This window comes from Glossina fuscipes, unplaced genomic scaffold (genome assembly GCF_014805625.2).
Source record: "Glossina fuscipes isolate IAEA_lab_2018 unplaced genomic scaffold, Yale_Gfus_2 27, whole genome shotgun sequence".
NCBI classification, from domain to species: domain Eukaryota; kingdom Metazoa; phylum Arthropoda; class Insecta; order Diptera; family Glossinidae; genus Glossina; species Glossina fuscipes.
In genome coordinates this window covers 10179450-10193956 of record NW_023998422.1, presented here as the reverse complement: position 1 = coordinate 10193956, position 14507 = coordinate 10179450, and the positions used below count along the sequence as shown (strand labels likewise).

General features: G+C 32.9%; 5 protein-coding genes across 5 annotated transcripts; 2 read left to right on the top strand and 3 right to left on the bottom strand.

Moving 5' to 3' along the window:
- Positions 1 to 1931: 1931 nt before the first annotated feature.
- On the top strand, positions 1932 to 3205 carry LOC119635951. The gene is made up of 2 exons (XM_038030997.1): positions 1932 to 2451; positions 2513 to 3205. Exons 1-2 carry the CDS (start codon positions 2059 to 2061, stop codon positions 3131 to 3133), a joined length of 1014 nt encoding a protein of 337 aa, XP_037886925.1. The 5' UTR covers positions 1932 to 2058; the 3' UTR covers positions 3134 to 3205.
- A 766-nt stretch (positions 3206 to 3971) lies between these two features.
- LOC119635998 (60S ribosomal protein L38) lies at positions 3972 to 4483 on the bottom strand. Its single transcript, XM_038031065.1, has 2 exons — positions 4363 to 4483; positions 3972 to 4295 (listed from the first exon to the last, which is right to left on the bottom strand). Exon 2 carries the CDS (start codon positions 4293 to 4295, stop codon positions 4083 to 4085), a length of 213 nt encoding a protein of 70 aa, XP_037886993.1. The 5' UTR covers positions 4363 to 4483; the 3' UTR covers positions 3972 to 4082.
- A 243-nt stretch (positions 4484 to 4726) lies between these two features.
- Positions 4727 to 5725, bottom strand: LOC119636024 (nuclear receptor 2C2-associated protein). Its single transcript, XM_038031095.1, has 3 exons — positions 5365 to 5725; positions 5217 to 5307; positions 4727 to 5141 (listed from the first exon to the last, which is right to left on the bottom strand). Exons 1-3 carry the CDS (start codon positions 5472 to 5474, stop codon positions 4854 to 4856), a joined length of 489 nt encoding a protein of 162 aa, XP_037887023.1. The 5' UTR covers positions 5475 to 5725; the 3' UTR covers positions 4727 to 4853.
- Positions 5726 to 5877: 152 nt separating this feature from the next.
- On the top strand, positions 5878 to 7322 carry LOC119635746 (AP-3 complex subunit sigma-2). The gene is made up of 3 exons (XM_038030740.1): positions 5878 to 6090; positions 6186 to 6277; positions 6352 to 7322. The coding sequence occupies exons 1-3, from the start codon at positions 6022 to 6024 to the stop codon at positions 6764 to 6766; spliced, it is 576 nt and encodes a 191-aa protein (XP_037886668.1). The 5' UTR covers positions 5878 to 6021; the 3' UTR covers positions 6767 to 7322.
- A 429-nt stretch (positions 7323 to 7751) lies between these two features.
- On the bottom strand, positions 7752 to 8834 carry LOC119636057 (ring canal kelch protein-like). The gene is made up of 3 exons (XM_038031144.1): positions 8568 to 8834; positions 8335 to 8501; positions 7752 to 8279 (listed from the first exon to the last, which is right to left on the bottom strand). The coding sequence occupies exons 1-3, from the start codon at positions 8576 to 8578 to the stop codon at positions 8236 to 8238; spliced, it is 222 nt and encodes a 73-aa protein (XP_037887072.1). The 5' UTR covers positions 8579 to 8834; the 3' UTR covers positions 7752 to 8235.
- Between the last annotated feature and the right edge of the window lie 5673 nt (positions 8835 to 14507).

Below are 14507 nucleotides of genomic sequence, written 5' to 3'. Positions count from 1 at the left end.
CTCATACGAGCCGAAATTTCACAGTAATTAAATGAACGAGCCAGTTACTCTCATACGAGCTGAAATTTGTTTACAATTGATCGAGCCAGAATTAGCACTCGTTGCTTTTGTAATTGTAAACAAATTTCGGCTCGAAGAGAGTAATTAAAAAATTTTAAATTTATACATAGAGCCGATAGCCCTTGCTGCTAGTGCTCAATGTCTTTTTTTTTGTCTAAGAATTTATTTCATTAGTCTAAAATTATAATAATAATAATAATAACAAATTTATACACTGCATTTAATTAGAAGTCATTGGTAGACGCGACAGCTGAAGTAACTTTTTCAAGAGCCACTTTATAATGGAAACTGACCAAGTTTTCAAAGAATCTAAAATAGTAACCACAAATAATAGCTCAAACGAAAATGGATCGTCGGATACTCAACCAAAAATAGGCGATTCGTCTCAAGTTTCCATGTGTTGTTACTTGGAGGAAGCAATGGTTTCCTTTTAAAAGCAGAAAACCAATCGTTTCATTTTATGCAAAATTTCTTCTTATAAGCAACTAGACTTTCATTCATTGTTCCGTAATCGTGGCAAAGAGTGTATGTAGAGTATGAATTTGTAATTTGATTAAAAGAGCGGAGCGATAAAATGATGTAAAGTTGCATAAAAATAGCACGAGTAGTTGTTGTGATAGGCGGCAGATCATTTCAGAATTGAAGAAAAGTCCATTTCCATTACATTAGTGTACGATATTGAAAATTATATTCTCGTACAAGTTGCCCACACCACTTGCATACTAATATAAAGAAAAAAAAAATCATGTTTCCAGACCGCTTAAGAGCTGCGCGAATCGATGCACAAATTTTAAGGAACAAAGTTTTCGAAGCTCGATTTGATAATCACGTTTGTCTGCTTATCCATCTGTGTATTACAATTAAAACTAACTATTGAAAACGTTGCCTTTGAAAACAAATTCACTCTCAGATCTTTTATTTCCAATCTCGCCTGTTAAAGTTTAAATTTTACTAATAAACGACAAGTGATATACATTTCTTTTTTACAATCTGAAAATTTTGTAATAAAGAACATGTATAATTACCAAAAAAAAACAATATATAATACCAGCGTTTTAGTTTGTACTGTATCCCAGCCATTTTTTAAAAAAAATGGCTTTTGACATTATTCTCAAATTGAAAATTCTTGCACACATATTCTTGCAAATAAGTAACGACCAGAATACAAAGAAGCAAAAAAAATATTACATACATAGCGACCCTAAAACGTATTGTTACTAATAGCGGAGATAAAAAATGCCATGAGAGTTTTTTTCTGAGTATTATCAATTTATATCTGATTGTTGATTATAAAAGAAAATAAAAGCAGAGATAGCGTGTACATGTACCACTTATATCAGTTTTTGCTTAGCATCATGTTTGAAAAAGAAAAACATTTAAATAAAACAATCCTAAAACCAGTTTACTTTTGGAAAAAAAGAACATTCTAAAAAATATTCTTCTCCGTTCAGCATATATCACACATATCGATAGAAATTTATGTTGAATTGTTGTTTTCATTAGATTTTATTTTTTCCTAAGCAAAAAACATATGCTTGACATAAAACAACAAAATTTATGCGGAGTTACCATTTTGTAGCATGAAAATGAAAATATTCAAATACAATACACTTCACATAAAGCCCTCTTCTGATATATGAATATTTGAAAATAAAATGTTATGCTTCAGGAGAAATTATGAAGACAGATCCAGAAACAGCAAAGATTCCTACAATCTAGATACCAAACGTATCCTTTTCTACGAAGCAATTACATATTTTTCGCGAAAGAAAAAAAGAAGAGTTACCAACGCCATAAAAAAACTTCTCTCACGCTATACTATATGTAGAAAAGAAAAAGTATGAAATAAAATATATCTTGATGCAAGGAAAACAGGTGTTTTCTGTAGCAAGCCACTGAAAATATTTTACGGGCGCTAAAAAGCAGAAAATAAGTATCACGGATTTTGATATGAAATAATTTTACGAAGGTATATACAAAAAAAAAAAAATACACAAAATGAAATATGAAACTCTAAAAAGTTGCACTTGGACGAAAGAAAAAATAGCGCAGTTAATTGAGATGTATAAGAAACATGAATGCTTATGGAATCATAATCTGGACACCTATAAAGTTAAAGAAGTGCGTAATAGGGCCATTGAAGAAATATGCACTAAACTCCGAATTACTAAATACGATTTTGGCAAGAAAATACATAATTTGCGCAATCAATTCAATTCGGAAATGAAAAAATTGAGTTTACGAATGGAAGAAGCCGGAGCTAATACGGATGTAAATAATTCATCTATGCGTTGTAAATGGAATCATTTTGAATCGTTAATGTTTTTAAAAGATGTCATTGAACCAAGACCTGGTAGTATGCAGACAAGCTTACTATTACCTAAAGTGAAGGTATTTTCATCAAAATTATTTGCAAAAAAGATTATCATAATATCAACGTATTATCTTGCAGAGAGAAACGATGCGTTTGAGACAAACGTACAATAGAACTCCACAAGAAGAATTCGTCACCGGTAATGATAACGATGATAGTAATCCCTCTACAATACCGGAGGAATTAAATCAGTTTTTTAGCGACGACGCAAAAATAGATGAAGAAGAGAATCCTTTGGTGGATGCTGATGAGAACTTTCAACGTCCTGACGATGATATTAACAAATTCGAAAACTCTGAGAGAACCGAAAATCATGATCAAAAATATCAGACACCCACTACGACCACTAACAGCTCGAAGATAAAGAAACCCGTAATTACAAACACAGTTATAGAAATTGTTAACGGTAATTGCAAAACACTTTCTGCTCCAAACAAGCAATTAAGCCCTAGTGTCAGCGATTCCTATCCTACGACAGGATCGTTTGTCACTCTATCGTCTCAACAGTCAGCAGCGATTTTAGAGAGCCGCCCTAATACGCACGACCAATGGGACGCATTTGGCAATGTTATTGCCACTGAATTGCGAAACTTATACTCTGATACCTCACGCAAAAAGTTGAAACGTAAAATCATGCAGGCCATGCTTGACGTGGGCGAGGAAGATGACGAACTTGCCTTAAAAATGAAGAATTCATAATATTTAATATCTGCTTACTAAAGTCAATTTTAATAAACGTATGTTTTTATTGGTGCGATTAAGGAAGGAAGACATGCGTACGTTGTTCTTCATCCGATTAGATACGTATGATAATTTGCTATTATGCGTAAGCTTCAGTAAGAATTAATGAAAGGTAAGACAATTAATTTTGTTTCGGAGCGGATCTTGAATAGTTGCCAAGTCCAAAAGTAGACCAAGACGCCGAAGGATTCACTTAAATGCTTCAAGCAAGTTTCGGACGTTTATCTACTGAAGAAACTTATGAAGTATTTATATTTTTCGCTTAAGTAACATATTGTGATAAGATTCCTATGGTCTTCTCATCATCAAAGCGGTTCAAAATTAGGCACAGTTGTGCCGTGTTGGTACTAATACAAGGCGGCATTTATTTCATTTGTACCGTCCTTAAAATATTCAAATGGGGACAACGAGGTACGCCGGAATGCTGATCTTGCAAGCTTTGGGAGCGAAAATTAAGTGAAAGTGAATAAATAGGAACTGATAGGAGCACAAAGTTGATTGAAGATCGTCTTGTCATGTTTTAATGAAGAAGAAAAAACTTTTGCACAACCAACTTGAAATGAAAAATCAACTATTTGCTTCTAAACATAATAACCACATTTTTCATTGCCCTAGCCCATTCAAACTCAGAATACAACAAGAGAAATTCCTCGGTTTTTGATTTCTTGTGCAGTCTATACACTTCCACAAAATAGGTTATATCTTATAACTTCGCAATGAGCAACGTCAGATAAAGTACCGCGATGATTTTAAAATGTCCTCATTGCCTACAAACAAAGAAAATCACATAACCATGTCACTTTGTATTTCCTTTTTTATTTCATTGCCGATTCTCCTCAAAAAAAACGTCGACCCATTTCACTTTAACATATTTTGCTTGAATGAAAGAGTAATTTACTTCCACTCCTCACTTAACTTCTTTAACTTGCAAACCGGGCGGTAGAGATTGTTTAATTTTTTCTGCCTTCTCCTTATCATGGACCACCAATGTGTACAAAAAGCGCGAGCAACGAATCTTGAATTTTGTGTTATTGGGGTTCTTTTTGATTTTTACAGCACGGGCATCTTGGCGGCGAGCTTTGTTCAGGAAATCTTTTACTTCTTTAATTTCACGCGGCATCTAAAATAGAAAATAAATTCCTCTTAAAATACATTAACACATTTCATAGAACTTTAAAATTTTTTACTTTTAATTATTTCTGACAACAATAAGTTGTTCTCCACGTTTTAGCAAGAAAGAGAGAAAGGAAAGGCAAATTTTTATATTTCGTGCGGTAACTTCCGGTCGTCAAACCTAATTGACATTGGAGAGTTTCACGATTGTAAAGTGCTGTCATTTGCCTTTAATGAATTAAGGTATTGCCATGTCGAAGGCACCGTCCAGTTGAAAATTCCTGCAGCTGTTCTGTTAGATTATTATATTTTATTAAAAATATCCACTTTCTTTATATATTAACTTAAAATTCGAATAAAATTGTTGGCATTTTAGTTCATTTTCAATTTAATAACCTCCATGTGTAGGGTTGAAGATTATAGAAGGTTGTAAATGGTCTTGCATGTATTTCGAATGAAAACCGAAATACGCTATTACTTTCATTTAATAAATACGTGAAGTTAACTCTGTTCGCAAGAATACCCAAAATAAACAAAAAATAATATAAATTTGGTAATCCTTGTGTTATTTAAATAATTCTAATTTGTAAACAATAATTCGTCCGAAAAAGTCCGTACTACTATTAATAATAAATTTAACACGTTCTACGTTAAATTGAGCATGTTTTAGTTTAAACATTTGCACTGCATTAATATCTTCAGCATAAAATGGCTCTTCGTAGGGGCTCGAATCTTTTGAAGGATATAATTCAACTTTAGCTTCCTTAGCTGCAAAGCCACCTTGAAATTGAAAAGAGAATCCACCAACCGTTTGCGGTTCATCAAATTCGATGTTTATCCATTGTGGTAAGCCCTGTAGAACACATTTTCCTATTAAATATTTTCAAAATTTTCTTAGTCTATTAATTGATTGATTATAGATTTGTACCTCACTAGAACTCCAAGATGTATCTTCTAAATGATCGTATAAGAATTGTTTACCGTATTGCTTAACGTTCTTATTTAAAACAGTACTAACCCTGGGAGAGATAATAACTTTTAGCGCGTACATGTAAAAATTTTATTTTGTTTCTTACCTGCATTTAAATTTTTCGGTAGCTAATAAATTTATTTTAATTTTTTCTCGGTAACCTATTGGCTGTTGGACTAGTTGACCAGATGTTCCGTTTTTTCCAAAGATCTCCATCAAATGTTATTGCGAATTTTTATTTAAAAATTTAACTAAGAAGTGGTGCAAATGCGGAGATTTTTTCCTTTGTGTAGCTTATATACTCAGCTTAATAAAAGATGTGAAGACTTTAATAATCTGTTTTAATTTTCGTTTGGATAACGGGTAAATATGGAAAATTTGTCTTAATATAAAAAAACAAGTAACAGATGACAAAACTTCTTTAAACCGTAGAGCAACAAAAACAACAGCAAATTGAAAAAAGATGAAGGAAATGAATGAGATAAAGCATGATGAAAACACATGGCCAAGGCGTAATTCGACAAAAGATACGAATAAAACCTTAATGAGGAAATCAAAGTGTACACTTATTTGCGTGAATCAGCTGTTTTTTACTACACTTGTTTTGTTACGATATGGCAACATATGTGTTGCTTCATAAGAACAAGAAACATAAAGAATTACTTTTTCTTAACAAAAAGTAATTTCAACGCATCAACAGTAGAAATTTACTTGCAAATGTATTAAAATTAATTTCTTTTATTTTCGATCCTTTAATATCATAATGATTAAAGCGATTTTAGTGTTTAATAACCATGGAAAACCACGCCTTTCCAAGTTCTATCAATATTTTGTAAGTGTTGAAATTTTATTATTTTGTATTGATTTTCTGTCTTTCTAAACAAAAAACATCTTATTAATATCGGGTTTGTTGTCTTTGCTACGTAGAACGAAGACATGCAACAGCAAATCATTAAAGAAACTTTCCAATTGGTATCGAAACGTGACGATAACGTTTGTAACTTTTTAGAGGGGGGCAGGTGAGAAAAACAAAAATCGCTATTATTTATGCTCATGTTTTATAAAAAGATTTATAAATCTCTTTGTTTTTTAGCCTAATCGGAGGTTCCGATTACAAGCTTATTTATCGCCACTACGCAACTTTATATTTTGTCTTCTGTGTTGACTCGTCAGAGAGCGAATTAGGTATTTTGGATTTGATTCAAGTATTTGTTGAGACTTTGGATAAATGCTTTGAAAATGTTTGTGAATTGGATTTGATTTTTCACGCTGATGCCGTGCATCATATACTTTCCGAATTGGTAATGGGTGGGATGGTTTTGCAAACAAATATGAGCGATATAATGGCAAGGATTGAGGAGCAAAATAAGTTGGTTAAACAAGAAGCTGGCATATCGGCAGCACCGGCTCGAGCCGTGAGTGCCGTGAAAAGCATGAACATTCCACAGCAAATTAAAGATATTAAACTGCCAGATTTACCTCAAGCTATTAAGGATTTGAAATTCTGACCAGGGCAAAGTTCTGCTTCTGCTCTGGTGGATACTTTTGTGCTGCAACGTCTCACCGCCACAACCCAACTTAATCATGCTACAGCTTTAAGTTCATTGGCTGCATACGCCTTTAATAATAGCAATAGCATCAACACAACAACCACTCAAAATAACAACAATAATAACAATTTACTGAATTTTTCCAATAAAAATCTTGATCTATCATCGGTTACGACCGCTGGCCAATTTGCTCAGTATCTTAATCAAAGCATTTATGAACCTATAGAGGATAATGATGTACCGGGCGTAATGCCGAACGCTGGCGACTTGGCTTCAGTTCTTAACTTTGATTACTATCAGTCACAGGCCTACATGGAACCAGAGGGGGCCTCATCCTTTGAATTTAATTCCAATCCGACAAGTAGCCGAGGCAGTCAATTAGCTCAAATTGCTGACAAACATGAACAAAGCTTGAAATTGGTGCGAGAATCGTTCGATTTGAATGTTCCAAATCACGCCAAATCATCGGCACTACAACGCACCCAGAAAAAGAAACATAAGAAATCGAAGAAGCCCTTTAATTGTAAACCTTAAAAATTCCAAATTATCAAGAAAACGACAAAATAATTTAAAAAACAAAAAAGAAAAGAATTTGGCCAAATATTGTGTTGTTAATGCTGTTGACGAAAGGACCTTGGAAATAATGTTGGTGTTTAGTGGTTTGTTTGTTTATAAACAATTTAAACAGTTGTATGATTCGATTTACATATACACTCTCATATACACGTTAACGAACTTGTATTTGTATATACATGAAATTATTTGTACACACGAGAAAAATTATATTTTTTAATAGTTATTCAAATAATTTGTAAATTAAAGTATCTAAAGAAAATATAAAGAGATTTATAAATAAATATATATATTGTGAGAAAAATATAACCTAAAAGAAAAAGTCTATAAACTACAAACGATGAAAGCAATATCCCTTCTGTAAAGCAGTAAAAGCAACCTTCATCCTCCGCCAAATCATCCTGAGACAAATTTTTCCTAAATACTTGACTGATACCTGAACCTATCGTGCAACTTTGTCTCCGTTAACCACTGTTGCTTCTTATTTGGCAACAAAATTTCGTTCAATTTGTTCAATTGACATTGGTAGATGTCAGCAGTAAAACTTTCATTCATTTTAGCGGCTCGTAATACACTATACCGTGCTGATCCCACCCCACTGTTAAAAGGACGACGCACTATTCCTTACGTTGCCGGTGTCTTTCGAGTTGGAAGCAGTCAAGGCAGAACCGCCGTTAGATAACGTAGAGGAGCCTGTGCTGCTGGTGTTGCGATAAACTGGCTCGTCGCGTATTTGCTCATAAATATTCTCGTATCTCTCATAGTCGGTGCAGGATAGTTGTTTAAATTCCAATAATTTTGAGATTCGTGTGCTGACGTTGACAAGAACTACCGTAGGCGTTCAGTATTCCCATTCAGGATATACCATTACAACGTAAAGCATTAAACCGAGGATTTGCTGCAAGCAAATAGGATTTCAGTTTAGAAATTTTAATAATTTTTTTTTTGATTACCTGCGTGTAAATCCAATTGAAAATTGCGTCTGAAACCCAGAGCTGAGCGTATTGATCTGGGTATATCGTAATTATTGCCACCGCTACTTGCAGTGGTGGTATTTGAGGATGTGGAACCGATATTGGTAGCGTTTGCCCGATCATACACATCATTACGGTAATTGATGCTATGATTATACAAATACATGTTCAATTATTGAAAAGTGTAAACAAACATATACGCTTATTCTCACTTGGTTGGCATTTTTACAAATTTCTGCAGAAGAGCATATATGAAAAGAGCACAGAGTTGCTTTCCTATAAACAATAAGATCTCACTCCAAGAAGAAAAGATATTTCTATCAAATTTTCAAGTAATATTGTTCACGTAGGCGGCGATTGTTCCCGATTTTCGGCGCCGTCATCTCGTTTCGACAGCTCATCATCTTTGGTTGGGTGGATTACACTCCGAATTCCGTCGACATTGCGGCGGTCATTGCGCCACTCGTCCCTGGTTTCGCGTTTGCCTACAAAAAAAAAAACCATTTTATTATTAAATCAAAATTAATAAAAAAATTGTAAAACTTACTCTTCAGTCATTGTTATTTTTATTTAAAATGACGCTCGTTTCCAGCATTGTACATATGTATAAGTATATACAACAAGAACAACAGCAACACTTGTTGCTGTGCTTATATTACCCACATATCGCAACAGTTGTAAATGAAAGTAGTAAAAAAAAGCAAAAAAATTAGTTATTTAGATTCATTATGAAATCATATTTTCTTAAATTTTTTATTTTAAATGTGTTTTTGCCAAATAAATTTATCAAAAATAAAAATGAATGACTGGTGAGTGCGTTTCTCATTATTTTCATCAATTTCATTTGATATGTGAGCTATAGTTTCTTTCATTTAGCCGTCACATATATTTTGAATATTTTGGATTATTATTCTATTTAATTTTCAAAATCATATATCATCTTATATAAAAAAAAAATAATGTGCTTACAAGTAATAAATCATTTCATATTTGGTTCTATTTCTTTAATGGTATATAACATGGGCAAAAAAACAGGAATGTGTTGCCAAAATACGTTCCTGCATAAAGTATGAAACCTGTCTTTGTAATGGTAAAATGCAAAAGAAAATAATAATAATTATTTATCAATTTATCTTAGTCCATAGTTGTAAATAAATAATAAATGAAAAAAAAAAAAAAAAATGTAAAAAACATGCCCTTGGTCAGTCGGTCTCTCTTTATATCGTCTGTGGCAAGCCTAGTGAATTCCTAGTGAATTTCTTTACGGTGTAATACTTCCGGTAATTTTCCCAGATCATTATGTAATAAACATGATTGCAATAAAACCAAAAGAAAAAAAGAAAAATCTTTATAGCTGGTGATCATTTCATCTAATTATTAGTTTATTTCATATTATTTCGATTTTGAACGCTAGTTTTCAATTCTAGAGCAATGGATTGTAGACATTTCTAGATGATCCGTAACATAAGTCACAAAAAATTAGCGGCATATAATAACAAATATCTACGCCGCCATATACATATAGTTGTATGTACTTGTTGTTGTTATATTAGCCATTGCCTTTGATTGCTTTTGCATACAATCGTTATTGGCGATATATATCAATTGTATATACAAGTGTAATAATACAAGATATGGGCGTGTCTATGCTGGAATCCTTAGTAGCATGATGATCTTTATTGAAAGTGTTAGTGAATTTTTTGTAACAGCTTGATTGTAAATCGGCATTGATTGTGCTCAACGTGTGATTTCCGTGTGAAGAATACTTTCCTTCTTCTTCTTGTTCTTTACTTCTTTCGCTTACTTGACGAAAACTCGTGATATATATCTGTCTGACACTTAGAAAAAAAAAACAGCTAACGGCAGCATATTTCCAACGCTTAGCTTCGAGAAAATTCTTAAACTAATGTTTTTTTAGATTTGATAAAAATCATTATCTGATCAGTTTTTTGCTTAAGTCTTTTCTGTTTGCTTTTCTCGCAATAATGGGAAAAGCTATTTAACTGAACGAACAATGAAATCAACAGCGTGCAAGACCACATTTGCGTTCAATTTGACTCGATTTTCATCTTCAAAATTACATTTGGCAAAGGTTTGTTAAAAGTCAGCATATTGGGCTGTTTCGTTATTGGCCAATTAGTTGATATTATTTTGGTTGATTTACAAATTACGACTCGCAGATGACTCTTATTATATTATACCATACTATGCAGATGTTGTTCAAACCATACGAAGTGATAATGAGACTTATCGCGTCCCTAAGGATGACTGGTGAACTATTATTTATAATTGGGCAGCATGACGATCTTTTCTCCTTTACCGCATGACGCCAAAAACAAGCCGCGAAGAAACATACGTGTATTTGTGGAAAAATGTTTGCAAAAATTGATCCCATTGTATACCAACAATGGCATAACAGTGAATTGATACAATGGTCTTCCTGAAACAGTAAACGCTGTTTTGTCTCTAGAACAGGTATGTAGAGGTATTTGTCAAAAGGCGTCTTTGAGATCAAGTGCAGTAATAAAAGAAGCTTTAGGTAATCTGCTAAGTATGCCGTCTATATGAGGCAAAGGATAAGCATCTTTGACAGTGACTTCGTTTTTGATAAGTTGCATTTTTGACAATTAAGTTTATAAACATTGGGTGTACCGCAACCATAACAGAAAATATTTCGTTTTGTACAACAATCATGATAACGATGTCCAGTCTTTTGACAATTCCAGCAAACTAGTCCAAGCTCGTTTAGTTTTCCACAACACTTGTCAACATCTTGAGCACTATCTAATAATTCGCGTTTTCTACAAATTTCCCGCAAATGTGCAACCGAATAGACAGAAGCTGTATTTCCGGTAAAAGGTTCCTTCGAAGGATTTCCACTAACGTAACTTCCGGAATTGGTTGGTCTGTCTAAGCAATCTACCAACTGCAGAATGGATTCATAGAATGAGTCAAAGCTCTCCCTCTGTTTTTCTGCTTCCTATCCCAGATTAATTCACGATAATCCATGCCAGTTCGCGTGCCCGTATATTGAGCCTTCAATGCAACGCTCAGTTCATTCCTTTCTAATTTCCGATACTGAACGACGGTAACGCCAATATCAATCCGCTGCCTTACCATCAAAAAGTATGCTGGCATGTCTGCACAATAAGTTAAAGCCCAAATGCTTCGACCGATAAGCCCGATAATTCACCTGAAAATCGTATTTTCCAATTGTAGATTATATGGCCTATTTTGCCCGATGCAAGAGTTACGGTATTCGTTGATTGATTGCTAAATCCGTGATGTGAATTTCATTCATTAGTATTTAAATTATTTATTCCTAATAATTGATTTAGAGTTTGCTCACTTCCTTGTACAGATGGTAATTGAGTAATATTGTGTCTTGTTTCAAAGCTAGGCATTCTGTGTAGATTGAACCAAAGTAGTGATTTGCTACTTAAGCTCGCTAAACAACTGTGTTTGCTGTGCAATCACGGCAACTGAAACTAATTTATTAATTCTACTTTTTTTCATCATCAGTTACCCCAACATTTATTATTTGTTCTGATTGTAATGCTTCGGTTTCTAAATTTTGATTACGCGTTCGTTGTCTAGTAATCATTTGTCTTTGACTGTTTGGATTATTCTTTGTGGAATGTGTGATGTCAATGCGACACCACATTGAGGACAATTTTAATTGTTTTCAATATATTGATTAAAACAATTCTTATGAAAGAAGTGCTCACAACCGGTCTTAATATGACAAGACTTTGTATTCACATTGTTATTGCATAAATTGCAATTAGGAGAAGATGTATGAATTATACCGGATTGTTCGATATAATTGAGTGGCATTTTTTTTTTTTAAATTAAAATTTCACCATTAAGGATGTAAATCAAAAAGGGAAAACCACAACTGATTATTAACAAAAATCGACAAAAATTAAATATTACGTAAAATATTGTTACTGGTTCGACTTCCAACAGAATCAAAACAATACATGATAGACATCTAAATTTTTTATTTTTTTTTATTTTTGTGGCATGAATCGCAAATCAATCCAAAAGATTCCAATAGAAAACATCAAATTTCAGAGTACTATCCCAATGAGTGCAGAATAAATATGTTAATCTGAATTTCTCAGTTTGAGCAGTACTCTGAGTAAAACAACAAAAAAAAAATAAAAATAAAAATTAAAATTAAAAATAACAAGATAAGTTAATTCAGGTGGTTTCTAATAGCAACTCTTGTAAGAGTAATTTCCATTCCTGAATTTGCTTATCAAAATTTCTATTAATGTAAAATATGGTGTAACAACAAACTCGTTATTTATATTTTAGTAATGCTTACAAGTAATTTAATACAATGAAATAGAACAAATTTTTATCCAGAATATTTCGGAACCCACTATGTACATCTCGATGGTATGAGATATTACGGATGGAATTAATTTGTGGGCCCCACGTTGGGCGCCAAAACTAATAAATATGTAACGGATGGAATTATTTATTTTTTTTTCTCTTCTTTTTTATTCGCATGTTTTCCGGCCTGGCACGTCGAATGGGATCGGTCCAAATAAAATGTATTCAGATGCATGATAGGTTCTTCTTTCGCCACAATATTTCACTATTTTAAATGAAAACTTGCTTATTAAAAATTTTGAAATTTTCGACTAATATAAATCTATGCCCTAATCATACTACTTTTCCCTCGCCCCTCCGTCACTCCCAGGAAGTCTTACCAGTATTTTAACATTTAATAATAATACATTTATTTCTTTTTTTTTTTTATTTTTCCATAGAAAGTGTTATAATGCATTATTTCAATATTACAAAACAAAAACAAATTTTTAAAATTAACAATGGTTATTAAACAAATTTATAAAAAAAAAAAAAACTTACCAAAACTAGCAACCACGTCGATGCGCATCGCCGCAGCTAAAAGAATTTTTAATAAATTATAGATTTTAAAATAAAAAAAAAATTATTTAATGTTAAGGAAAAATAACACAAAAGAAATGTCAATTATTGATTCGACGTCTTAGGCATACCACGCACAAAGCCAAGTTAAGTAATACGGTGTGAAGTGAACGTTTTATTGATCTTTTCGTGTTTTTCACTTCTTCTTCTTTTACAATCACTTGCTAATTTTTTTTTTTTTAGCTTTGAGATTTTCTCTCCTTTTTATATGATACAGTTCTTAATAGTGTACGAAGAAATTTGTTTATAAAAAATTGGAAAATTCCTTTATTGTTTCCTTGTTTAACATTAATACGACGATTTAGTTAAATCAATTTACACCTTTTTTTTTTTTTTAAGTTTTCCCCTTTTCATTTGCGTTAATAAACTGCGGATTCATTCTTCAGTTTTTATGGCCACACAACCTAGCGATCGTTGATTCCTGCACTATGTCGTGTACGTATCGTGTTCTTCTTGATTTTGGTTTTGCCTTTTAAAATCGTTTCGCATTAAAGATTGAATTTCAAATATCAAAGTAATCTTATGGGGACACTTTTGCACACTTTCTCAGGTTTTTCTCTTTTTACCACAATTCAGCGGATCTATGGTCGGATTTGTTTATGTTTTATACTTTGTATAAATACTTTTTTATTTGGTTTGCTCTTAGAAACTGTAAGTGTGGATCCGTTGGATTGGTACAACAACGTGGAGAAACGCGCCATTGTATCTTTATTCAGTTTGCAAATTTTCGGCAGCTCCCTCTTGTTTGCGCGTATTGTTCCAACCACCGAAGTATTTTTAGATCTTAATTTTAACGCTAAAAGGAACACTTGTAAAAAAATTATCAGTTGTTACAGTTCTCCCCGTCATGGTATACAGTTCAAGAAGTTTCATTACGACAAATTCCCTAAGAGAGGTTGATACATTTCGAGCCTCGTCTTCTCCTAAATAGGAACAGTGATGTGGATATGGCTTACAGCCCAAGAAGAACACAACTACAATGCTCAACACGCCTATTGCGGCAAGAACTAGAAACATCTTTTCTTTCCAATTTTATGGAGTATGAAAATTCAAGACTTTTTTTTTCTTTTCCGCCTTTTTTAGGTCACAACCGAATGTTGTTTGCTTATTTGTTAATTATGAACTTGTGTTTTCTATCAACTTCTTCTACCACTACTCATTGCGTGAATTTTGGGCACATGCCACTTTGT

Bases quoted from the DNA above. Each gene is read 5' to 3' on its own strand.
- LOC119635951 (XM_038030997.1), top strand. From the start codon at position 2,059: ATGAAATATGAAACTCTAAAAAGTTGCACTTGGACGAAAGAAAAAATA. The intron at 2,452-2,512 runs GTATTTTCATCA...ATTATCTTGCAG, and splicing joins TACTATTACCTAAAGTGAAG to AGAGAAACGATGCGTTTGAG.
- LOC119636024 (XM_038031095.1), bottom strand. From the start codon at position 5,474: ATGGAGATCTTTGGAAAAAACGGAACATCTGGTCAACTAGTCCAACAG. The intron at 5,308-5,364 runs GTAAGAAACAAA...TATCTCTCCCAG, and splicing joins ACCGAAAAATTTAAATGCAG to GGTTAGTACTGTTTTAAATA. The intron at 5,142-5,216 runs GTACAAATCTAT...TGTGTTCTACAG, and splicing joins CATCTTGGAGTTCTAGTGAG to GGCTTACCACAATGGATAAA.
- LOC119635746 (XM_038030740.1), top strand. From the start codon at position 6,022: ATGATTAAAGCGATTTTAGTGTTTAATAACCATGGAAAACCACGCCTT. The intron at 6,091-6,185 runs GTAAGTGTTGAA...TTTGCTACGTAG, and splicing joins CCAAGTTCTATCAATATTTT to AACGAAGACATGCAACAGCA. The intron at 6,278-6,351 runs GTGAGAAAAACA...TTTGTTTTTTAG, and splicing joins AACTTTTTAGAGGGGGGCAG to CCTAATCGGAGGTTCCGATT.
- LOC119635998 (XM_038031065.1), bottom strand. From the start codon at position 4,295: ATGCCGCGTGAAATTAAAGAAGTAAAAGATTTCCTGAACAAAGCTCGC.
- LOC119636057 (XM_038031144.1), bottom strand. The intron at 8,280-8,334 runs GTAATCAAAAAA...ATTTGCTTGCAG, and splicing joins TCAATTGGATTTACACGCAG to CAAATCCTCGGTTTAATGCT.